This window comes from Amblyomma americanum, chromosome 9 (assembly GCF_052857255.1).
Source record: "Amblyomma americanum isolate KBUSLIRL-KWMA chromosome 9, ASM5285725v1, whole genome shotgun sequence".
In the NCBI taxonomy this organism is placed as follows: Eukaryota; Metazoa; Arthropoda; class Arachnida; order Ixodida; family Ixodidae; genus Amblyomma; species Amblyomma americanum.
Genome location: NC_135505.1, coordinates 84,515,453 through 84,537,871, shown reverse-complemented (window position 1 = coordinate 84,537,871; position 22,419 = coordinate 84,515,453). Strand labels below are relative to the sequence as shown.

The 22,419-nt window shown below is 45.5% G+C and overlaps 2 protein-coding genes across 4 annotated transcripts in view; one reads left to right on the top strand and one right to left on the bottom strand.

Annotated features, from left to right (window-relative positions):
* Positions 1 to 22,419, bottom strand: part of LOC144105562 (venom metalloproteinase antarease-like TtrivMP_A) — a 37,869-nt gene that overhangs the window by 8,850 nt on the left and 6,600 nt on the right. The window contains exons 2-9 of one of the 3 annotated variants that reach the window (XM_077638680.1): positions 14,389 to 14,561; positions 13,342 to 13,434; positions 7,261 to 7,399; positions 5,047 to 5,204; positions 3,633 to 3,704; positions 3,423 to 3,550; positions 3,286 to 3,326; positions 2,190 to 2,298 (exon numbers count right to left, since the gene is read on the bottom strand). In XM_077638680.1, coding sequence (XP_077494806.1) covers positions 2,190 to 2,298; positions 3,286 to 3,326; positions 3,423 to 3,550; positions 3,633 to 3,704; positions 5,047 to 5,204; positions 7,261 to 7,399; positions 13,342 to 13,434; positions 14,389 to 14,561 — 913 coding nt within the window. The remainder of the gene's footprint in view (positions 1 to 2,189; positions 2,299 to 3,285; positions 3,327 to 3,422; positions 3,551 to 3,632; positions 3,705 to 5,046; positions 5,205 to 7,260; positions 7,400 to 13,341; positions 13,435 to 14,388; positions 14,562 to 22,419) is intronic. The other 2 variants (XM_077638682.1, XM_077638683.1) reach the window with 2 other exon arrangements.
* On the top strand, positions 17,575 to 18,426 carry LOC144104747 (uncharacterized). The gene has a single exon (XM_077637916.1). It carries the CDS (start codon positions 17,575 to 17,577, stop codon positions 18,424 to 18,426), a length of 852 nt encoding a protein of 283 aa, XP_077494042.1.

Below are 22,419 nucleotides of genomic sequence, written 5' to 3'. Positions count from 1 at the left end.
AGCAACCACGAAGAGAACGCTACTGCGGCCAGTATTCGTAGTCTTAGCGGTGCCTTAAGCTTAATTTCGTCGAAGTTGCTATTTGTCAATAGAAAACTCATTTCCATTACCGTAGAAAGGAATGCTACTGTGGATGCATGAGCATGTCTACAAAGCATGTATATGGGAGGCATGAGTATGCCTATACAGACGTAAGGGCAACATCATTTGCCGAGGCCAGCTTCATTGTCTTGCTTTTACCGGCAATGGAGGGCGTCTAAAAGAAAGCAGCACGTTTTGCGGACGCTCGGTTTTTTTTTATGAGCTCGGCAGAAGAAACTAGGCTCTTGTCGTTGTGCAAATATTGAGTTTTTTTCATGAGGCATGATAACCAAGAGACATGGAACTAGGTCACGCGACAGGGTTGAGCAGAAGCCAGATACAGGGTTGTTTTGAACATGACAAGAGAGTGAGATTGGTTTGAGTTCGATACTTTTCGTTACAACAATATAGACAGAGTAAGAGGAGAGATTTTCGGGACGGCCATGTCCTATTTCGCACAGAAATGGAAACTTCTTTCTTAAAGATTTCAAAATTGGTCTTGCTTGATGATCTTTCCCCGAGTTTATAACGCGAGAGAAGCTCCCCTCGCCTGAGTGTACATCACGTATTGTTTCTCTTTTTCATGGCCAGACCTTGATGCGTAAATTTTATAATGTAATTAACGCTACGATGTGCCACAGCTACGGTTTTTTTGAAAAGCTGACTATGGAAAGATGGGAGCTTGCGGTCGTGAGGAAGTAGCTTCGCTTTGATTGGATAGCATGGTCGGTAAACTTAAGCGCATAAAGGCTTTCGCATGTCTAAGAGCGGACGAGATGCAATGCCGCTTCCAGGGCCATCTGATGTGGCTGGGTGCTCGGTGAAAGCTACTTCAGCGATAACAAAGGCTAGAGATTCGGTACACAAAGAGAAATACTCCACTAGTTTTTCTTGAATAATTTCTTTTCAGTATGTATAGATTTAAAGAAGAAATGACGGCGTTGGCAGGCCGTAAAAGAAAAATGTCGCCTGAAGAAGTCTATCTTAACGTCTTGTCCAAGAACAGAGGTCTGCGATAATTTTGTACACAGCTGCGTCCGACGTTGCATGGGTGAGGTGGGCATATTTTTCGTGATTGCAATTAAGAGAACAAGGCAGGCACTTCATAAGAGGGAAACAAAACTTATATCCTATGATAGCTTGATGCACTAGGAGGCCTTAATTTGGGAAAGCTCCATCTTCAATTCGCGTGAAGTTGCAATGACAGAGTCGATCTCGTTCAGAAGCAGCAACCTCTGCAGTCATTTAAATAATGCCGGCATTGTGCTTTTAGGTTAGCTCTCAGCAATATACAACTCAAACCTGAAGCCGCGCGAACACGCGTTCTCGAAGACTGTCATGCATCGACGGTCACTTAATTGGTCTTTTTTAAGAGCGTGAGTGCTTACTCATCACGTTCCTCGATTCCTTGTGGTCTGCTACCACCTCCCTTCGGCGTGAAATTTTCTGTCCGAGGAATTCAAGATGGCGGCCCCCATAGTAAATCGACATAGCAAACCAATTGGTGATTAATTGGTGACGTCATTAATATATCGAATTGGTGACTGATTCTTGACATCACTGATGTACCCAAATGGTGATTGATTGCTGACATGACATAAATATAAGATGCCTGCAAATCATGGTAAATAATTGATGACATCAGTAATTAATGCAAGATAGCGGAAGCTAACGCTCGTTGCTTCAACGTCTTCCAGACAGGGGCGGAATCTTTCTTTTAAATGTCCACGATTTTCCAGCACATTGGACGTCAGCTTGCGCAGTCAGAGTATATTAAGGTGTTCCGCTTTGGTTGGTGAGACTCATTATGGATAGGAAGTTTTTTGTGAAGGCGTCATTCCTGACCTAGTGCCATATCTATTGCCATGTGGGCTGCATAACTGCCCTATTTAAAAGCTGGACATGTTATGCCCAGGAAGTTACTATTGACCCTGAAGCAATCACTTCCGCAATTGTAAAGGAAAATAAAATGCAGCTTGTGCCGTGGGCAATAATATGTTACTTTAATCTTCTGTGGTATTCATTTTTTTTTGCACCCTGCAGCATTTTGACTGTGATACGCCATGTATATAGATGCCGCGGGTTTAGTTATGTTGTAAATGTCTTACAGGTGGCCGATCTCATGAGCAACAGTGTGGACTCCACTGTAGTATCTTGCATCGTCCTCGCCAAGGCCGACAAGGAAGGCATTGCACAAACCTCCAACGTAGGCCAATCCTAAAAATGAAGTAGATAATATATTGATAAAAGTCTCATTTTAATGTGTCCAATTTTGGGCTTTACAAAGGAAAACTTAGCAGTGCCAGCTATCAAATGAATCATAACTAGGAATTTATATGACATTTTGCGAGATGTTGGAAATCTTATCTTGCAATCAATTTTGGAAGGTGTTGTTAACGCTCTTACCAATAAAATTAGAAAAAAATGTCAACCCTTCCTCTGCAGATGATACTTCCGAAGCGCATCTATAAACCGCGCAAGCGCATTTTGTTATATCATTCTATGTGCTTTAATGCATCATGAAAAGATAAACTCGATTTATTTTTTTACCGTGTTGAGTTGATGAGCTAGTGCAACAGATAAGCCGGGTGACGGGGGAATGTCCTTTGTGTTGATAGGTTCTCAGAGCACCACATATTTTTAAGTTGCATTGTTTGTGATTGCTGCGGAAGTTGACATTTAATGAAATGGACATAGAGAGCCCTGGACTTAGTGGGGCACGTGAGGCAAAGAGACTTAGTCAGTTGACTATTATTATGACAAATATTTAGAAATGGGAATTGGTTATGAGAACAACGATGTCCTACCTTGAGTCATTGGCAAGCATTGAGTCCTACCAAGCACTGGCAAGTTCAATGCAATCGAAAGCACCTACTTACAGAGCAATTACTGGGAGTGCCTATCGCCGTTTAAGGATAATATACAAATTGGCTCATGATGATGATAGTTGCGTCATTGTGTGCGAAGCGAATAGTCTAAATGAGTCGGTGACAAAGTAAAGACTTTTGACAGCAGGAAGACTGAACACTATTAGCAATGAAACAAACACAGAGTGTAACCGAAATTCACTTAAGATGCATTTGCAGATTTCACATTGAAATAATGTATTTAATGAAAATATCAAGGAAGTAATAAAAAAACGAAAACGTTCGGGCAAGGGTTATAAAACACAGCCCTATAGAGTGAGGAATGTTGATGACTCACCGGTGGTTTTGTCACCATTACTCTGGGAATACACATCGCGTCTGCAGGGCAAAAATTAACGGTTAAGTCGTTCTCTCTATTCAGAAAATGCAGTATGAGAACTGAACTGTGCAACACAAGAAAAATGTTCACATTACCCTGTGAGCAGAAATATGATATCAGGCGAATGAAACGATCGCCACTTTCCGCCAGCGTATTCTTTGAATGCCTTAAGTGTTGACGTGTCGTGCATATACTTCCCTTGCCCACGCCAATAGGGCTCCGTCTAAATAAAAAGAACATATATGGTCTGCACTGACAACCGAAAGCGTTTTGTGATGAATTGAGATAAAGGAGGACACATTTACCCAACTCTGTTGAAAGCCAGTGAGCATTAGAGTCACCTTTGGCGTTGTCATTGATCGGAACCTTAGATTGACCTGAAAAGATAGTTTCACTGTTGAAACTGCATTGCGTTATTATCATTGTCTCAATATGATTCTCCAAGCAAACTTTTCTGCAAGAAGACAGAGAATCGGTCAAGGATACCTTGCTGAATATGGAATGCAGCAGCAAAATATGAACTGTTCCCTCAATGAATTCAATTGATCAGAGTTCTGACTGGTATTGAACTTCACTGATAATCATTATTGTTAGTGATAATTATGATAATGAATAATATTTGCCCAAGGACAGATATGAGCACAGAGCGTCATGACACATAGAATTTTCCCTCTAAACAAGGTGTGTCAGAGACGACTTTTCCTAGCATTTCACCTAAGATAAGCCGAGCACCAGGATAAGGGAAAATTATTGTTATTATTCTCTTTATTAATTGGTGTATTGTGATATGTGTCACTGTCCCTGAAAATTATTTCAAGCTTAATAACACCCAATGTTTAAGGTTGCTAAAACTCACATCAAAACAATGAAAACAAAAGCAGTCTCTATCTATAGACATGGCTTTTATTGTGATTTGTTGCTGACATGCCGATTTCCGGTGGTATTTTCTGTCCTGTGCCCAATTTAGAGTGCAAATTCAAACAATTGAAATCCTGTCATTGTTCTCTGGGTAGTTGGAACCTTGTCAAGCTGCTACTGTGGAGCTTTTTCTCCTGCCCGCCTTCTTCATCATGTATTTTTTCTTGGTGAAAATAAGCGATTTTACTTATAGATGGATTTATTTTTAGTGGCTTCTTTATTCTCATGGCACTGACTCCAGGTTGTACAGAAGATAAATGAAGAGTCCAGGGCGTGGAGTTATACGGTGGAGCCTATATTAACAGTGTATAGTCCTGAATTTTTCCAGATGAATTTTGCGTTATACTGTTGAGCCTATATTAACAGTGTATATTCCTGGATTTCCCCAGATCACTTTGTCAGCAAGAGAACTGCTGGTAATTTTTCAAGCGACCTCGCTTTGAGGAATTGGTGACTAGAACTACTTGTTAGACCTATACAATGATAGCGTTTATTCCTGATGTTGAATATAATAGGCAATCCAGGCCTTAACATGCATGTACTGTATTGTTATTTTCATAGGCAATTAACCCTCCAAGAGATTCCTGACGCTGATGTTTACACTTCATTTCATATATTAAAGTATTTCGCTCAAAGTATGGTGCTATCTTTTTTCAAATATTGTGCTAAAGATTGAGAAGGTGGATGATGACTCTGGTTTTTGTTGTCTTATTTCACTAATTTTCTATTTGAAGAAACAAAATTTCCAGTGTAACTACCGGAGGCATGCGGCAGAATGTACGTTTTAAAACATGAGCTTACCGCATTTAGTAACACGCAGAGGTAACTTAGAAGGAGTTCTCTCCGTGTAAAATGACGCTGGTGGGCGCTGTCTGCTACAATGAAGACCTCGATGGTAACACTGTCCGGCATTCTTCTCGAATTGCCATCGTACCTTGCAGCAATTCGCCTGTCCGATTCTATAATGCGCGTACAAAAAAAGCTTGTGTTGGTACAATCACTGATTCCTCCTCCCCAACCCCCCCCCCCCCCAAAAAAAAAAGTAATAATTTGGGACAGTTTTAGCTCCGTTGTTTTGGGCGATGGCCAACTGAAGTTCTAATCGTTTCTGAAGACATTCATGCCTTCTTCGGCATCTTCAACGCTCCCGCCAGCGTTACCTTGCTCTTGGTACATGGCTGATCATGAAGCCGTCCTTTTAAGTGGACTCTATGCTTAATCATCGCTTCCGCTGCTTTCCACATATGAGAATGCAAAGACTGAGGGCGCAAACAACTGTAGATTTCTTACGCCGAAGTTTGTATTGCTTCAGTGATTTCCTTTCCTCATACATGTTTCCCTAGTGAAGGTGAAAAAATTGCTGCCTTTTACGCAAAGAGTAAGGTGAGTGATAAGCTAGTTAGTTCGAAGAATGAACAACGCAACCATGATACCATGCATGATGCAACGAAATTGTGTTCATACCAGAGCTGACTGTGAGCCACTTCTCGCAACACATGAGCGCGCGCATAGTCGCGTCTTCCTTGTTCTGCTGCTTCTTTTTTTGTCTTATCCTACTCCCCTGCTATGTAATTCATAACCTGCTCCGCTTTTTTTTGTTCTGTTTCTGCATACGTTATGCATTTCCTGTTTTAGTTCTGTGTTTCTTCTTTTTATTTACTTCTCTCTTCCTCAAGATTCATTTTATTTTCGTCCATGAAAAAATTCATCCGAAAAACTCTTTGTTTCCCCCAGTTCTTGTCAGATCCCCTTGTGCGGGCATGTGCTAATGTATGAGGACAACAACAACAACAACAACAACAACAACAACAACAACAACAACAACAACAACAACAACAACAACAACAACAACAACAACAACAACAACAACAACAACAACAACAACAACAACAACAACAACAACAACAACAACAACAACAACAACAACAACAACAACAACAACAACAACAACAACAACAACAACAACAACAACAACAACAACAACAACAACAACAACAACAACAACAACAACAACAAAGCTGAGACAACTACCTTTCTACAAGCGGCTTCTAGGAGTGTCGACTTTGAGAGTACACTGTCTATTTTGCAGCGGTGAAGCTTTTGTGCGCAAAGGTAAAGGAAAGCATTTAAAAGCTTTACCATCCATGACTCAGACTATAATATTTGTGCCAATAATCTGACTTCCATCGCGGTGATTTTTTATACCCGACCGAAGCGACCTACTGGACGAAGTATCGAAGGTGTCTGCGCCGTCAGTTTGAATTCAAAACGTCGCAGAAACTACCGGTAATGATATGCGCTTTGTCGCTGAGAGAACGCGGTTCAGTTTGCGATTCTGTTGCTTTACCTAATTCCTGGTGTATAGCTTCTGACTATGGAGGCAAGTACAGTGATAACTGGAGAGGGAAAGCAAACTTGAAAAGTGCGGGGTTACTCTAGCAAACATAAATAGGACAGAGTTGGGTGGTAAATGGAAGTAAGGTTGCGGTATTCTACCTACCATTAACGCGCGAAAATGAGCATCAGCTGGGCATGCCTGTGACAGATAACCGATGGTCACTTAGGGAAACGGAGGGGATGCCGAAAGTGCACAGACGCAGCAGCGGTGGCAAAGAGTAAGGTGTGCGCATGGGATTACGTAATTCATGGGCATACGTTGGCGTGAGCTGGCGCCACAGAATATTAATTCGAAATAAAGAAAACATCCTGCCCTCCTTGTGGACCTTGTGACTACGGCGATGATAAAAAGGGTGGTGATTACAGCAAATTAAATTTCGGAGAAGTTCCAATTAATGAGGATTCGCTATTTTTTTTAAGTAACTAAAGCTGAAGTTCGCTACCAGGACATCGTAGAACTGCGTGCGGTATCGGCTATGAGAAACAGCTACTGAAGTGCTTATATTTTCTGACAAGCGTATATGCTCTTCCATTCTCATTTCTCATCTATACTGTTTTGTTGTGCATTGAGTTACAGAAAGATTTAAGTAATAAAGTGCACAGCCTCCATTTTCTTACCGTTCATATCCATAGACAAAGCTGCGTTCGCTGCATCCCTCTGCTCAATTTCATAGATCATGTGAGCTGCCAGGCCGTCGCTTGATCGTTCAATTCCTGGCAATGGAGCGATTCTGCTATTGGGTCCAACTAAGCCTTCCTATATGCAGAAAAAAGCAATAATACAGTTTCGTGTGCTTTGGTGTAAGAAAAAAAAATTATTGCAACTGAGACCCGATTCCAAAGAAAATATCATTGGGCAAACTAATGCTACGAAAGAATTTGTTTCGCAGTGGTGGAGCCCATTCAGTTTAAACAAAGAGGTGTATTGTAAGATGTTGGCTTTCTAAAAATGGTCGCTTTAAAGATAAGACTGGGTCATTAACAAGACCGGAGTCCGTAGTACGTAGCCTCTTTTCGAGGCAACCGAAATGGCTTGATGAAATGTGAATAAACGCAACTCCCAAAGTTTGTACACGCCCGCGTTTATTTTTAAAAAGATAAAATTATTCGAATTTAGTTATTACGGGCAAATTTAATGTTACAAGGGAAGCACTGCGAAATCTGTTGCCTAGAAGTCTGGGGTTTACAACTTTACAGCAACAAGCAACCAGTAAAAACCTGGACATTCAGCAATATTTGCCATGAATTTTGGAGGTCATCGTATTTTTTCACTTTTGGTACAATTTCAAAAATCCCAGTCATTGTTATATCAAGAACGTTTGTTCCAAATGCATCCTGTATAGAGCACACCTTTTTTTTTGCATCTGCTTTGGCCTCGTCCGGAAGCGAAAATGAAAGTGTTATGTCTTAGATTGACCATTGGGTTAAATAAATCGAGGTGATAGTTATGTGAATGTACGTAGTTAACTGAAAGAATCTACTACAGATATTTTCACAGGAAAAAGCTTTTATCGCTTAAAAGTCCCCAGGAGCTTCCTTAATCTACTGTTCGATTCTTCTGCAAGATTTAATGCCTTGAGGTTTAGAGCCTTGGTGGTATCTCTTTGGGCTACGTTGTGAAGCTAGTTATGCATTTCCAGGATTCGAAGTTTCTTGAAGGTAAGGAAGAGCACGGCCAGTTTCCCCTTGAAGGTTGCGAATTCGGTGCGTGCCGCAAGAACCCCACTCAGTTAAATTGAAGCAGACCCGTCTTAGCTCTAATCTTTGCACAATGGTAGTACGGATTTTCAATAGCAGTTAATACTCGTAGATTTTTTCCGTACCCCTATGAAAGAGCTTGGTGCGCTGCCCAAAGCGACCGCACGGAGGCGCTGGAGATAACTGAGGAGCAGGGTTTCGCGAATGGAGAAGCCGGAGGTCAGATAACTGCGTTGAAAGCGGCATTTTGCGCTGTGACATTTATGTTTTGGCATTGTACCTTGCGCGCAGTCATAATCTGTGAATGCATGTGTTATTGCGAACAAACAAGAGTTGTGTGTTAAGGACGCATTCATCTTGGTATGTGGCGGGATGCCGCTACGGTTACAGGAGCGCCGACGCTAGGGGACTTTTTAGCGTACCTTGTGACGCCGAACTTAGCGTGAAGTGGAGATGCCCCTACCAGCGAAAGTGAGTTGGCGCCTTCTCTTCCGATTCGCTGAACGTACGGTATGCGAGAAACACTGTCATCTAGCTGGCTACTTAGCCTTCTGAATGTTGCGGACGATCATGAATAATCTTGCACAGTGACGAAAATTGCTTTCTTGTATGTATAATAGCAATGTGGTGAGCGTCATGCTTGGGAGGCAGAATTAGTGTTCTGAGGGTCGGAATCACTTTACACTTAGAACCAGGGCGGAAGGAATTTGTTTGTTTTTAAAATTCCGATTTTATTTTTTCCCTCTTGAAAAAACTAGACTCTCGAGGGTGACTTTGCGAGAAAAATGCCAAGCGAGTGGCGGCAAAAAGTCGTGCCACTAACACCTGCTATGCTGAAACAACTTTCTTGCCCTGTATTTCGTTTCCGAACTTTTATTTTTAATGTCCATCTTCCAAACACTGGACCAATATCTGTGGTATGTATGCTTAAAACGTACAGTCGTGGGAAAAAGTAAGCCTTTGGTTTGGTTTTATGGGGTTCAGTGGCCCAAACCAATCCAGTCTATGAGAGACGCCATAATGGAAAGCTGTGGATAATTTTCAACAACTGAGATTCCCTAACGTGCACTTAAATCGCACAGTACACGGGTCTCGTGCTTATCCCCTCAAACTAAATGCAACCGCTGCGGGCGGGATCGAATCTGCGTCTTGCGGGTCAGCAGCCGGGCACGATATCCATTCAGCCGTAGCGGCGAACAGTAGGAGGCCTTCCTTCATCTTTATAACCTTGCCGCTTTGGATGAGGGCGCCACCTCACGAAGCAGTCATGCTATGGAGATTGGCGAACTGGGCCTCAACAGCAGTAGGCTTCATCAGGTGGCGCCCCCATGCAGAGCGGCGACGTTCGGAACACAAGGGGGGCGGGGTTCAGTTAAGTTCAGTTTATTACATTAAAGGACCCCTTTTTTCAGGGCAATTGCATAAGGAATGGGATTCTGTTAGTTTTGCCCGCGACTGTAGATTCTGTGCTTGAAAGTCACTTTTTTCGTTGAGTGTGTGCACCGCCGTAGGCGGCGGTGGTCAAGTTGCGCAAATAAGCACTTATGTTCCTCGCTATTCATAACGGCCTTAGTCGATCTGGGTCACGGGAGTTAGCGCCGTTGCGCCGTTAGTGTCACCGAATATATAACGACACCCTACCGGCAAAGTTTTAGTGATATGCCAGCCGAACTGTACCATTTATAGGCTCAAAAGTTGAAAACGTGAGAGCACCATGGCGCACATCCATCCCGAGGAAAATTGAAATCGTCGTGCTGCTGAAAGGTGAACGCCGTAGTGCCGAACTTGTCACCAGGTAGCACGACGTTTTGGGGCATTCGTCCCCCGTAGTCGCAGATGCGCTTAGTCACGCAATAAAGGTTGGGTTAAGAGCACACGTCGGCTAGTACTCAATGTGCAGAACAATAAAGCACCTTTGCAGCCATGCGACAGACACGTGCGCAGCACGAATCGAATGAGTGCCGTCTGCAAACGTGACCTTTGCCTTATCGTCACATGGATGTTGCAGAATAATGAGCATTCGGCACGTTTAACCCGTGTTTCTACTTTAGAAGAAAGCATCACAGGTGTCGTAGCAGCAGCCAGACGATCACTAACAAGAAGTCAGCCGTTGGCACAGCTCACAACACTCATTGCTTATTATAAGCGTCAAGCAGGCCACGCCAACCGAAGTGTTAACGGAGACGGCGTTCGCTTCTATTTCACTTAATTATTAAATGATAAAACAATAGCATGAGCCGAAGCAAGTTTTTTTATGCAACAAGTACACCATACTCTACCGGAAAAAAGTAATGCTCGCTGCTCCTTTGTAGGCCGTGGCGCACCCTGCGGCTGCTTTTGCAACGAACCAAACTTCGGAGTAAAGTTCATGATCTTCAAAAATGCTGAAAAACCACCGCGGTGGCTCAGTGGCTATGGCGCTCGGCTGCTGACACGAAAGATGCGGGTTCGATCCCGGCTGTGGTGGTCAAATTTCGATGGAGGCAAAATTCTAGAGGCCCGTGTGATGTGCGGTGTCAGTGCACGTTTAAGAACCCCAGGTGGCCTAAATTTCCGGAGTCCTTCACTACGGCGTCTCTCATAGCCTGAGCCGCTTTGGGACGTTAAACCCCCATAAACCAAACCAAACAAAACCAAAAATACTGAAAGACCCGGGAATTACGTAAGCACCCCGTACATGAGTATTGCCGAGTTCTGTAGGTCATGTACAAACGGGTCGAAAATGAGTCAACCTTAATCACAGGACCGCATCGATTCCGTTCATTCGTCTTGGCCCTGTCGGTTCTGTGTGTCATGCCCATCGACATCGATGTTGAGGGACGCTAGGTAATCCGTGTTCTTCACTCTCCCGTGCCTCATCGCTTCTTTTTCGAAGCGATAGCTTCGCAAAACCACCACGCAGTCCAGACATTTCGCTGTCATAGGGGTGTACCGTATCCGTCAAAGAATTGCAGGGAAAAGGGTTCGCTCTTGGACACTGTACAGCAGCACTCCATTGTATGCCACCCTTAAAGCTCCGAAGCTCTGGATTCCTCAGGTAACCGTCCCTCTAACTCCTGCGGCATTGCAAGTGCTCTACTGCCGAGCGCCACCCAGAACCTTGAGGCCTCGAGACTTTTGGTCAAGAGTGTACGCTTATGCCTAAGTAATGTATGTCCCTGAAGGTAAAGGACATCACACACGCGATCAGGCGCACGAAAGACGTCATGAGCCGTAACTCCTGAACCTTTTCCAGTGGACCCACAAGACTAGCGAACTAAAAGAATCTCATGACAGCGTTCAAGCGGTATGTGCCGATATGTGATAAAATAATGTTTTCGGCATTTGTTTTGGAGTGCGGCCGTCCTTCGAATAGTTTATCAGGTGTCCCAGCTAAATATAACCAAGCTTTCTAACGAGGCGGATTGTCTTAACCCAGAGTAATCAACTGCGGGTTGTTCAAGGTTGTGTGGCCTAGTCTGCAGTATTTTTTCGTTCTTCAAAGTTCATTAACTACAAAAGACTGACTTTTAATTTATTGTCTGGAAGAAAAAAAATGGCCAGGCTTAGCTTGGTTAAGCCAAGAATGCGTTGCATATCTCGATGGAGTTCCGTGCTGCTCCGTTGACTCGATAGGCTATTGACTCGATCGCCATTGAAACTGCCCGTATAGCAGCGCTCGATCGCCTTTGAGTCGATAGACTATCGGTTCGAGGGCCCTCTAAATGCCCGTATGACTGGGGTGTAAGACTGTCCCGGCGAAGGAGCGCAGCTCTTTTATACGTATGCCGTGACGTCAATCATAGCGCAGCGCCCCTAGCGGGAGGAGCGGGAGTCAGGTGGTGGCTGCGGCCGCGCGCGACCGCGCCAGTTGGGGCCCAGCTTTTCCTCCGTGACGTCACGCGCCGGCGCAGCGCCCCTAGCGGGAGGAGCGGGAGTCAGGTGGTGGCTGCGGCCGCGCGCGACCGCGCTAGTTGGGGCCCAGCTTTTCCTCCGGCTGTCGTGACGTCACGTCACGTGGTTTGGTGGCTGCCCGGCCGCGCCCAAGGGCTGAGCTGAGTGATTGCAATATGCAACGCATAAAAGTGTCAATACAAAAGTTGTAGATCGCCTGGAGAAAACAGCTACCAGTGCTGTTTTAATTGAGGTACAATATATGTGGCTTTATTTATTGGACTTCGATTGGACTTTAAGGCTATCACGTGACCGGCTGCTGGCTTACATCTGTGCCCCAGTTTGTGGGCAAAGGCTCATCGAGAAGGGCACTCAAGAAAAAAGCGGATTTCGTTCTCTGAGGCGCGCCTCGGGACTTTGAAGCGCCACCATTGCCGCGTGGAAGCTTATTTTTTATTATGCTAGCTATCATATAAGACCAGTAAAGAATTATTTTACGTACATGGTAGTTTGGAGTAAACTTTTCAGTCAGCTGTGTTACATTACGACCTACAGATTTCTACAACGTCTGTGGTAACACTTGGATTCTGAGGCAGTAATTAAAATTTTTACTAATTAATTTTATGGTTTATACTTCTAAGGGTTGAGTGTCCTAAAGCGACTCAAACTATGAGGGACACCGGAGTGAAGGGCTCCGGAAATTTCGATCGCCAGGGGTTGTTTAATGTGCACTGACATCGCACAGTAGACGGGCCTATAGAATTTCGTCACCATCTGCCACGGCTGGGATCAAACCCGGATCGTTCGGATCAGTAGCCGAGCGCCATAAGCACTGAGTCACTGCGGTGGTTTTTGCTAATTAGTATTTAATAATTCTTAAAGTTTGGAGAACGACAAAAATACTGCATAGAAAGCAAGGCGACTCGACAAATCTCAGATGGCTCACTGGGCTAGGACAGCCGCTGTTTTTTGAAAGGTTGGTATATTTAGCTGAGACAGCTATAGGTATGCGACAGTTAGGAGCTATACAATGCATCGCACAATAAAATCGCACATATTATTTTTACAAAAGGCGATGCAGAGAGAAAGAGCGGTGTTCGTAGTAAGAAATGCGCTACGTGTTCATACCATTTGGAGGCTGCTGCCGTCGTGCATCAAGGAGACACTTGCCATATGGTGCTCGTCTTCGTAAAGGTTTCTATTTATATCGCTTCCTTTGTACTGAAAGTAAAATATGACAGATTGGTGAATGAATTGTCAGTGTGCACTATCAGAATGGCAAGTCATTGTTTTGTATCTTACTATAGACTCCAGTGGCGATTATTATTCAAAACCCAATTTTTTCCTCGAATAAATTAGAGAACACTTGATTACGCAACACGGCAACACTGCAGTGCAAGCAAACAGTATTCAATGCGGAAAATAATAATATACGATTGTGGCTGCTATCGGAAAGTGGCATTTCGCTTTTGGAAAGGCATCAAAGTCTTCATAAAATTAATTTTAAAGACAGGGTGTAAAGAAACAGTGGACAGCTGTTTCGAGAAAACAGTAAAAATTAGACCCATGGATAGAAAGTGTATAGGGCGCTCATTCTAGGGTTCTCCATGAAATCCCTAAATAGTGAAGGGAACTGTACGCGCGACAAAATATTCGCATTTATTAACACTGCTTGCCATATAAAATTAAGAATCTGATAAATATACTGCAGTTCACTCAATTCACCCAAAAGCTACGGAGTCAAGAAAAGAGTAATTTGCCTGCATTCACTGTGTTCTGCTTTCGCTGCTTCTACAAAACTTTTTTCGGCTTGATGAGTTATTAAATGCGCATAGCTAGAGCCCATATGGCCTTACTTGTCACGGAGTGAATGCCTGATGGGCTTTCTCGTCTTCGCCGACTAGAGAGAAAAAACATAATTCAGATTAGGGTCCGTGCTCAACCATAATGTTTATTGCACTTGACTCGTTACTGCCATAAGGAGATAATTTTTGACCCTTCTCAAACCCTGTGAAACCTTACGGATGTATAAGCCCCAACAGTCCTCAGCGTTGCGATATCGGCGTTGCGTAAAGACTGATGCAATATCAGGGGAGGGGCGAATACCTCCGAAAAGCCCAAAACATTAACAAGGCAGGCTATGTTTATGAAAACGCTGCGAAAATTCTTATTTACCACATGCTCCACTGGATTTCCGTCTTCCTGTGCATGCACATGAACTTCCGGCGCTGCAACGGAGGCCTGCTCCAAGTTCAGCGTCAAGGAGTCGTGTATGTGCACTACCATCTTGCCTTCCGTGGAACGTTCCTGGAGCAGCCGAGGATAAACAAGCCGCGGTGCCGGCAGACCTGCATAAAGCATTTTTATATGCGTGCGCTCTGTAACACAATCGTTGGTATCTATGTCGAAAATGTGCCATGACGGAAATATACATGATATGGCAAGCCATTAGTGATGTCTGGTAACAAAAGCTAATGCTGTCGGGAGTAATGATCCCTTGCAGTTGTGCTACTCGCACATTTGTTATATTATATGCATAGTTTGAATGCCCCTGTATTAAATAGAAACATGCACAGATTCAGTTAGCTTCAACGTTCTTAAACAGTTTCAGTTTCGCAGCTCCACTCGGAAGGAGGCTAAAGTGGCGGTCGCGGGAACTAGTAGCGCTGCAGTCTTGCTTTTATACATCGTATGCTGTCGCTGGAGTTTCGCTCGCTGCAGTTACGACAGGTTAGTCAGCTTTTCAAGCTTGTTTTTCGTTTGATGGTGCTGTTAGAGTTTTGAAAACGTATTTGTTGTGAAATATATGCACTTGGTGACTTCAAGCGAGAGGTAAACACGCCATCCTGCTTTGCGCCCGGCTGCACAAGTGGCATTAGAAACGATGCCACCGGTCATCATTTTTTCAAACCGCCTCACGATGAAAGCGAATTTAAAAGGTGGGAGCAGATGTTGCATCGTAAGGACAGATGGCTCTCTCACACGTCTAAGATATGTGAGCGTCATTTTGAGTATGAAGGTATTAAAGGAGTACATTTGTTGTGAACGGGCTAGAGGTCCGAATTCCACGTGGGAACTGGGCGCTAGTGCCCAGTGCCGTCCCTCGACTCTTTCCCGGCCTTCCAGACCGATTCTCAAAGCCGAAAATTGTGAAATACAGGCGAAAGTCACCAAAAACGCGTGCTGTCATGCAGATCGACTGATAAGTGTGAAGATCCTTGCATGCAGCGACAGTACGTCCTCCACAGGCGAGCCTTGCGTAGAGGGAGTCATCCCGGATGAGCTGATATGCCTCTTTCCCGCTCGGCGGAAACGAGTACTACGTCGACTGCACTGACGATTGGTGACCTGGCGACTGCGACTCTACCATGTACGGACTGCGCAACACGAAATGACTGGGAAGGTGTGCGCAGTTTTCTACTGCAGCAAGCTAGCGGCAATTAAGCCGTCTAGTGATTCCCAAGCTGTTGTCGTCGAAGAAGATGGTAGCTGCTTCGTGAACGGCTACAACAAGCTGCACAAGCAGCTGTTCAAAACTGTAGCTTCTGTCACTGACCTTGTAAACGTTCTGGTGAAAACAGATGGCAATATCTGTGCAGGGGTAAATACAAACCTTGATGAACAGCCGACGAAGTCGGAAGCTGTTAATCACAAACTCTGTTATGTTTTTTCGAAGGAGCCAATCTGTGCGCGTTGCTTGCGTTTGCGAAGACAGGTGCGCGCGAGGAAGAAAACGGCAGCACCTATATAAACGGCTAGAAGCTTCAGAACCTGAAGAGGAAAGCTTGCCGAGCAACTACCGTGCGGGAAAAAAAACAGAGCGAGGTCGTGGAACTGAAAGTATCGCTCTCAAAGGTTACAGATCAAGGATTTGAAAGAGCACTGGTTGATCTCCCACCTCTGCAGCGCCTGGCGTTCATGACATTATTAAGTAGCTAAAAATCAGTCAGCATGTGACATGCGCTACAATGCTGAGTGGTTGTTAAACTGTATAATGCTGAGGGCAGCCAGCCCACGAGCTTATACAGGCTTATTTATGACATGAAGATGATGCCTCTGCCTTGAGTCGTCTAACTCAAGTCCTTAAAGGCATAACTTGCAAGTTTGGGTTCATCTACATTTGTTTGGAAGCAATAGAAAAGCAGTTAGGTGGTATAGTTGGTAGCCAGGGATTTGGCACTCTGATTTTAGTTGAAATAAAACTGCGCCAGGCGTGCAACTTCAGCAAGTCGACATATTAAGATTGACGGCTTTGTCCATTACGGTGACATTTCAGAAAGAAGCACAGAGCTTGCGGACCATGCTCTTGTTCTTATGTTTGTGCCTGTGCTTGAAAACTGGGTGCAACTTATAGCGATCGACCTTTGCAACGAAATGAGCTGCACCTGGAAACATTTTGGCGCAGCTTGTGTTGGAGGCAGTTATCCAAGTGCACAAGTATGGAGCGACTCTAATATCGGTGGTAAGCGATATGGTGCTGGAAATAATCGTTCATTGTGGCAGCACATGGGGATCAGTGATAACAGTGCATCCCCTTGTCACAAGATTCAACATCCTTGTCTACCTGAGGGGAAGTGCCTTCATTTTATGTGTGACATTCTTCACGTCGTCCAACGTGTGCGGAACCAACTGCTAAAGCACATATATGGCTAGGTATGCATGAAGTAACACACTTCCATTACCCAGCAAACAACGTACCTCCCCATGTGCGCCCAGAAAGGATGGAATGTCCCAGTCCCAGTACAACATTTACATAACATTTCCAGACCGTAGAGGCAGGACATAGAAACACAAGCAAAAGGGCAGGGCTCCCACTAAGGGTCTAGGAACGTTTTTTAGATACTGTTAAGCAGAAACAAAAACGAACCATAGCATTTTGGTCCCAGAAAGGTCACCGGGGAGAACGTTTCGGGACCAATGCTTCTCAACAAAAAATACAAATTGACTCCTCGCTCTCTTTCCTCTCTCTCTCGCGCCAAAAGCTGTGGGGAGAGAAGGCTTTGCTCTCTCACTCGCCGTTTTGAGAGATCAAACAGTTTCTTTCAACCAGCGGAAAGAAGCAGTTAACCCCGCATCTCTCTCGTGGACAGTCGGCTCCATGCTGCAGACAGGCAGGCGACGGCGCTTTGCCTTTTCATCGCGCCGCCGGAAGCGGCGGTCGCCAACGTGCCCGTCTTTTAAAATGTTTCCAACTTCAACACGTAGCGGCGGTCCCTGCAGGCATCTTCAACTAAAATGCCATCGGGTCGCCGCGTACTAGCCCGAATGCACATTCGCCATCACACAACACTCGTGGATGAGCTCGCACGTGTCCCCGAGTTTTGGAGACTCGCCCTGAACGTGCGACCTCTCCCGGCCAAAATGTCAAAGGAAGACCATAGTGGCAGACGCCTCGCGCGGGCGGAATCTCTAGCCTACCACTACGGTGACAAACGCGGAGTCTTTTACGTGGACGCCTCCGGCCCCCACCGTGGGGGGTGGTACACGGCCGCAGTCGTACACAAGAAAGCTACGGTGAACGGACTTACGTTCCGAGCTCAAAACATAACTCATGCGGAGGAGGCCGCTATCGCGCTAGCCGCCGCAGACCGGGACTCGCGGGTCATCATTACTGACTCGAGAGGGGCCTGTCGAAACATTGAACAGGGATACATTCATTTCCTAGCTTACCGCATTCTTCAAAACAGTGACTATCCCGGGGCCCCCGCTCCCCGAACGATATTATGGGCTCCCGCTCATCTAGGACTCAAAGGCAATGAAATGGCAGATGCCTCCGCCCGCGCGCTCACTGTCCGGGTAACAACGCCTTCTAACACTACCGTAGCGGATCCCGATCCCAAGCCCGTCTTTACCTTTAAGGAAATAACACAACTTTACCAATCTGAACATTCAATCTTTCCCAAGCCATGCAAGGACCTCACTAAGACGGAGGAACACATTCTACTCCGTCTCTTCACCAAAACTCTGCTGTGCCCGGCAGTTCTGAAATTCTTTGATCCCGCTTGCACTGGAAAATGCCCACACTGTGAGGAGAACTCCTCGGATATCTACCACATGGTGTGGGCATGCCAGTCAACCCCGTGCCTATACTCCAAACCCAACCCCACCCCGGAGGACTGGGAGGCAGCCCTGCTCAACTGCTCCGACCTAACGAGCCAAAAGGCCCTAGTCGTCCGAGCCCGAGCAGCCCTGGAGGCCAATGGGCTCCTGTAACGAGGAGCCCACCTAGTGTTTGTAAGGGAGGGTCCCTTCAGGTCCCTCTCATACTTCCTCCATATATATTCCCAATAAAGTTTTTTTCTCTCTCTCTCTCAACTACCAGCAGTCCTCGTTGCGCCGCTGTCTAGCAGAGGCACAGTAATGGCCTCCCGTCGCTCACCCGGCTTCCTTGCTGGACGGAAGCCATCTTGCACACACGCATTCGCGCAGCCTCTAGCTGCACGCGCGCAAGCCCCAGCGCGAGGCACTCTTGCTCTCATAACTGGGCTGTAGTGGACTTCGTAGCTGCGGATTCACAGCAGCATTCCCGCGCACCTCGGTGTGCCCACATAATTCCTTTTGGAACTGATGCAGCGGCGCGCGATGCATCGCAAGTCCTTTGCGCAGCTTCACGGCCCTACGCCATAATGACGCTCTTCCAGGCACCGTTCGCGGCAGTGGATTTCAGGGCAATGCGCGTCTCCTAGAACGCACTCTGCATTCCTCAGCGCCTCCGACGACTGTGGCGTGTTGTTGGTGGCAGCGTGGCCGTCCGCTGCGGTCATAGCTAGGCGGGAAGGATCTTGGGATGCCCACCAGACTCTTGCTGCGAGTTCCCATGGATTAACATGCGCTACCTACATTGCCGTCTTGTCGAAGCGGTATAGTTTGTGTTGTGTTCGCGTCGCTGACTCCCAACCCACCCCCACCGGATTACTTGTGCCTTGATCGCCTTGATCTCGCCTCCCACGCCGTATTGTGCCGCACGCGTGGTCTGCTGTACCATGGGTGCGGCGAGTCTGGGCTCCTACCTCAAGACGTCCCCCCTTTCCATCCTGCTCCAAGCAGTCTTATCTCCACACTTAGTCGCAAGAAAATAAAACCGTGGTGTAACGAGGATGTGAGACGTATGTTTGAGCGTTTGCTGTGCCGTGAGAAGGCGCAGGACAGAAGGCTGCGTTGAATTCATATATATAGTTCCAGCATTTTATTTCATCTCAGGGTTTCCATTGGCAACGTTGTCAAGGTATGTTGGCTTATGCTCATTTTTTATTTCGCATAGTAGAATTAATTTTATTTTCCTGTTTTCATAACACGCTCAAGCTTACTCCGAGGCTCGTGCGAGAGGCAAAGCGAGAGGGATGTTTCAACCTGCAGTAAATCCGTAACCTGAGAGCGCGTATTTGTTTTGTACGCCCATCTCGTCTTTTCTTTTGGCATCAAGATTGCTCTTTACATGCATTTGCTTTTGCGTGTGCATATATGCTTTTGTATCCTTTAGAATGTTTTAGGTGCATCAACGTTCAGCCTGTATTGTGTTTTTATCGCTTCATTTTTTCAGATTTCTCAGAGCTAGAGAAAAATTTGGCCATTATTATATGATGGTGCTGTAGTGCTATGTGCATTGTGTGTTAAATGGTGCGTACATATGCGTCTCCTATTTGTATTCATTTAAATGCAAAGAGCATATCGAACAGACTGAAATTGCATCTTTATTGCGCTGCTATTTCCTGTTATATGGGCGGGATCGGGCGACTTTGAATTCATATTTCCTTTGTGTGTAAAATTCTAGCACATTTCATGTTTTTGTGGCGGGAGCAGAGCAGCCCGAAACAAAGAAGAGAGAGGCGGGAATCGACGCTGACTAACAACCAGATACTTAATGCACGTTCGTCGAATATGTACATCTCGCTCGTGCAATAAGGAAAGGACAGAAGCATGACAAACGCATAAGATGTACACGGGGTAAATTATTAGGGCAACGCACGCAGATGATCAATTTTGCTGTCACGAAACGCTATCGAAAGTATGCTGACGCATACGTCGCTCTTTTGTCAGATGTTGAAAGCTTCTTAAATCTTCCTGGTCCGTTGATCAAAATATGACGTGATGACCATTGTGTTGCTAAGCTGCAGGTCAGGTCACATTCATGCTCTCTGCAATGTTTTGCTAATTCGCTGCTTATGGCAACCTTTAGGGATCTTTTGTGCTCTCGAAGCCGTTCATACAAACAGAGCCCTGTATGACCAATGTAGGTGCGTCCGCATGACAGAGGTATTTCGTAAACTCCGTTTTCACACATTTAACGTGTTTATTCCGGTGAATTTTCTTGCATTGTTTGTTATTTGATCGCTGTTGACTTTGGCGCACAGGCTTCTTAACTTGTTGGGTGCTGATATGAGCACTTTTACACCAGCTCTTGCGCCTACCTTTTTGAGACTGGCAAATTTCATTAATGTAAGGAATGGCCGCATACGGCTTCCTTTCTTCTGATGTGGCTGTGATATATTTTCTGCCTCTAAGTGCTTGCAGAATCCCTTCTGTGACACTAGATAGCAGTCTCGTCGGGCAACCTGCTGCTTTCAGCCGAAGGTTCTGGGTGTCAAAATTGCCTTGAACATCATGCTGACAGGATCTCGTCAAGTGGCTCTCATTGCTGCTTTTGCTAAGGACTAGAAGAACTAGGACTAGAAATAACGAGTGAACTCCCAGAAAACAACGTTATGCGATTTCTTGACTTGACGCTAACCTTTCTAGGCGCTCACATATGCTGGCGGTACGGACCACGAAGCTCGAAGGGACTGCTCCCCGACACATCTGCGCACTCCAAGATCATCAAGCGGGGGTAGAAAAAAACAGCAATGAGAGCCGCATTGACGAGATCCTGTCATCATGAAGTTCAAGGCAGTTTTGACACCCAGAACCGTCGGCTGAAAGCAGCAGGTTGCCCGACGAGACTGCTATCTAGTGTCGCAGAAGGGATTCTGCAAGCACTTAGAGGCAGAAAATATATCACAGCCACATCAGAAGAAAGGAAGCCGTATGCGGCCATTCCTTACATTAATAGAATTTGCCAGTCTCAAAAAGGTAGGCGCAAGAGCTGGTGTAAAAGTGCTCATATCAGCACCCAACAAGTTAAGAAGCCTGTGCGCCAAAGTCAACAGCGAGCAAATAATAAACAATGCAAGAAAATTCACCGGAATAAACATGTGAAATGTGTGAAAACGGGGTTTATGAAATACCCCTGTCATGCGGACGCACCTACATTGGTCATACAGGGCGCTGTTTGAATGAACGGCTTCGAGAGCACCAAAGATCCATAAAGGTTGCCATAAGCAGTGAATTAGCAAAGCATTGCAGAGAGCATGAATGTGATCTGACCTGCAGCTTAGCAACACAATGATCATCACGTCATATTTTGATCAACGGACCAGGGACATTGATGAAGCCTTCAACATCCGACAAAAGAACGACGTATGCGTCAGCATACTTTCGATAGCGTTTCGTGACAGCGAAATTGATTATCTGCGTGCGTTGCCCTAATAATTTACCACGTGTACATCTTATGCGTTTTTCATGCTTCTTTCTTTTCCTTCTTATACGAGCGAGTTGTATATATTCGACGAACGTGCATTAAAAATATGGTTGTTATTCAGTGCCGTGTCCCGCCTCTCTCTTTGTCTCGTGCTGCGCTGCTCCCGTCACAAGATCATGTACCAGCCAGCCCAAATTTTCACCATGTTAAAGCACATTTCATGTAAACAGGTAAGTCCGAATGGCCTAGCCAGCATGCATTCACGCGAGTGGACATATGTATTACACCACCTGTATCGTAAGCATGTGCCTGAAATTTGACACATATGTGCGCTTAGATTCCTGAAGTCTGCATGAAAAAGAAGAAATAATTTTATTGAGCCAGAGCCGAGAAATCGAGAATTAATATTTTGGGGCTTTCCCTGGGAACCCGCCGCGGATGCTCAGTGGTTAAGGCGCTCGGCTACTGATCCGGAGTTCCCGGGTTCGAACCCTAGCGCGGTGGCTGCGTTTTTATGGAGGCAAAACGCTAAGGCGCCCGTGTGCTGTACGATGTCAGTGCACGTTAAAGATCCCCAAGTGGTCGAAATTATTCTGGAGCCCTCCACTACGGCATCTCTTTCTTCCTTTTTTCTTTCACTCCCTCCTTTATTCCTTCCGTTACGGCGCGGTTAAGGTGTCCAGCGACATATG

Excerpts from the sequence above, each read along its gene's own strand:
- LOC144104747 (XM_077637916.1), top strand. The coding sequence starts at position 17,575 with ATGTCAAAGGAAGACCATAGTGGCAGACGCCTCGCGCGGGCGGAATCT.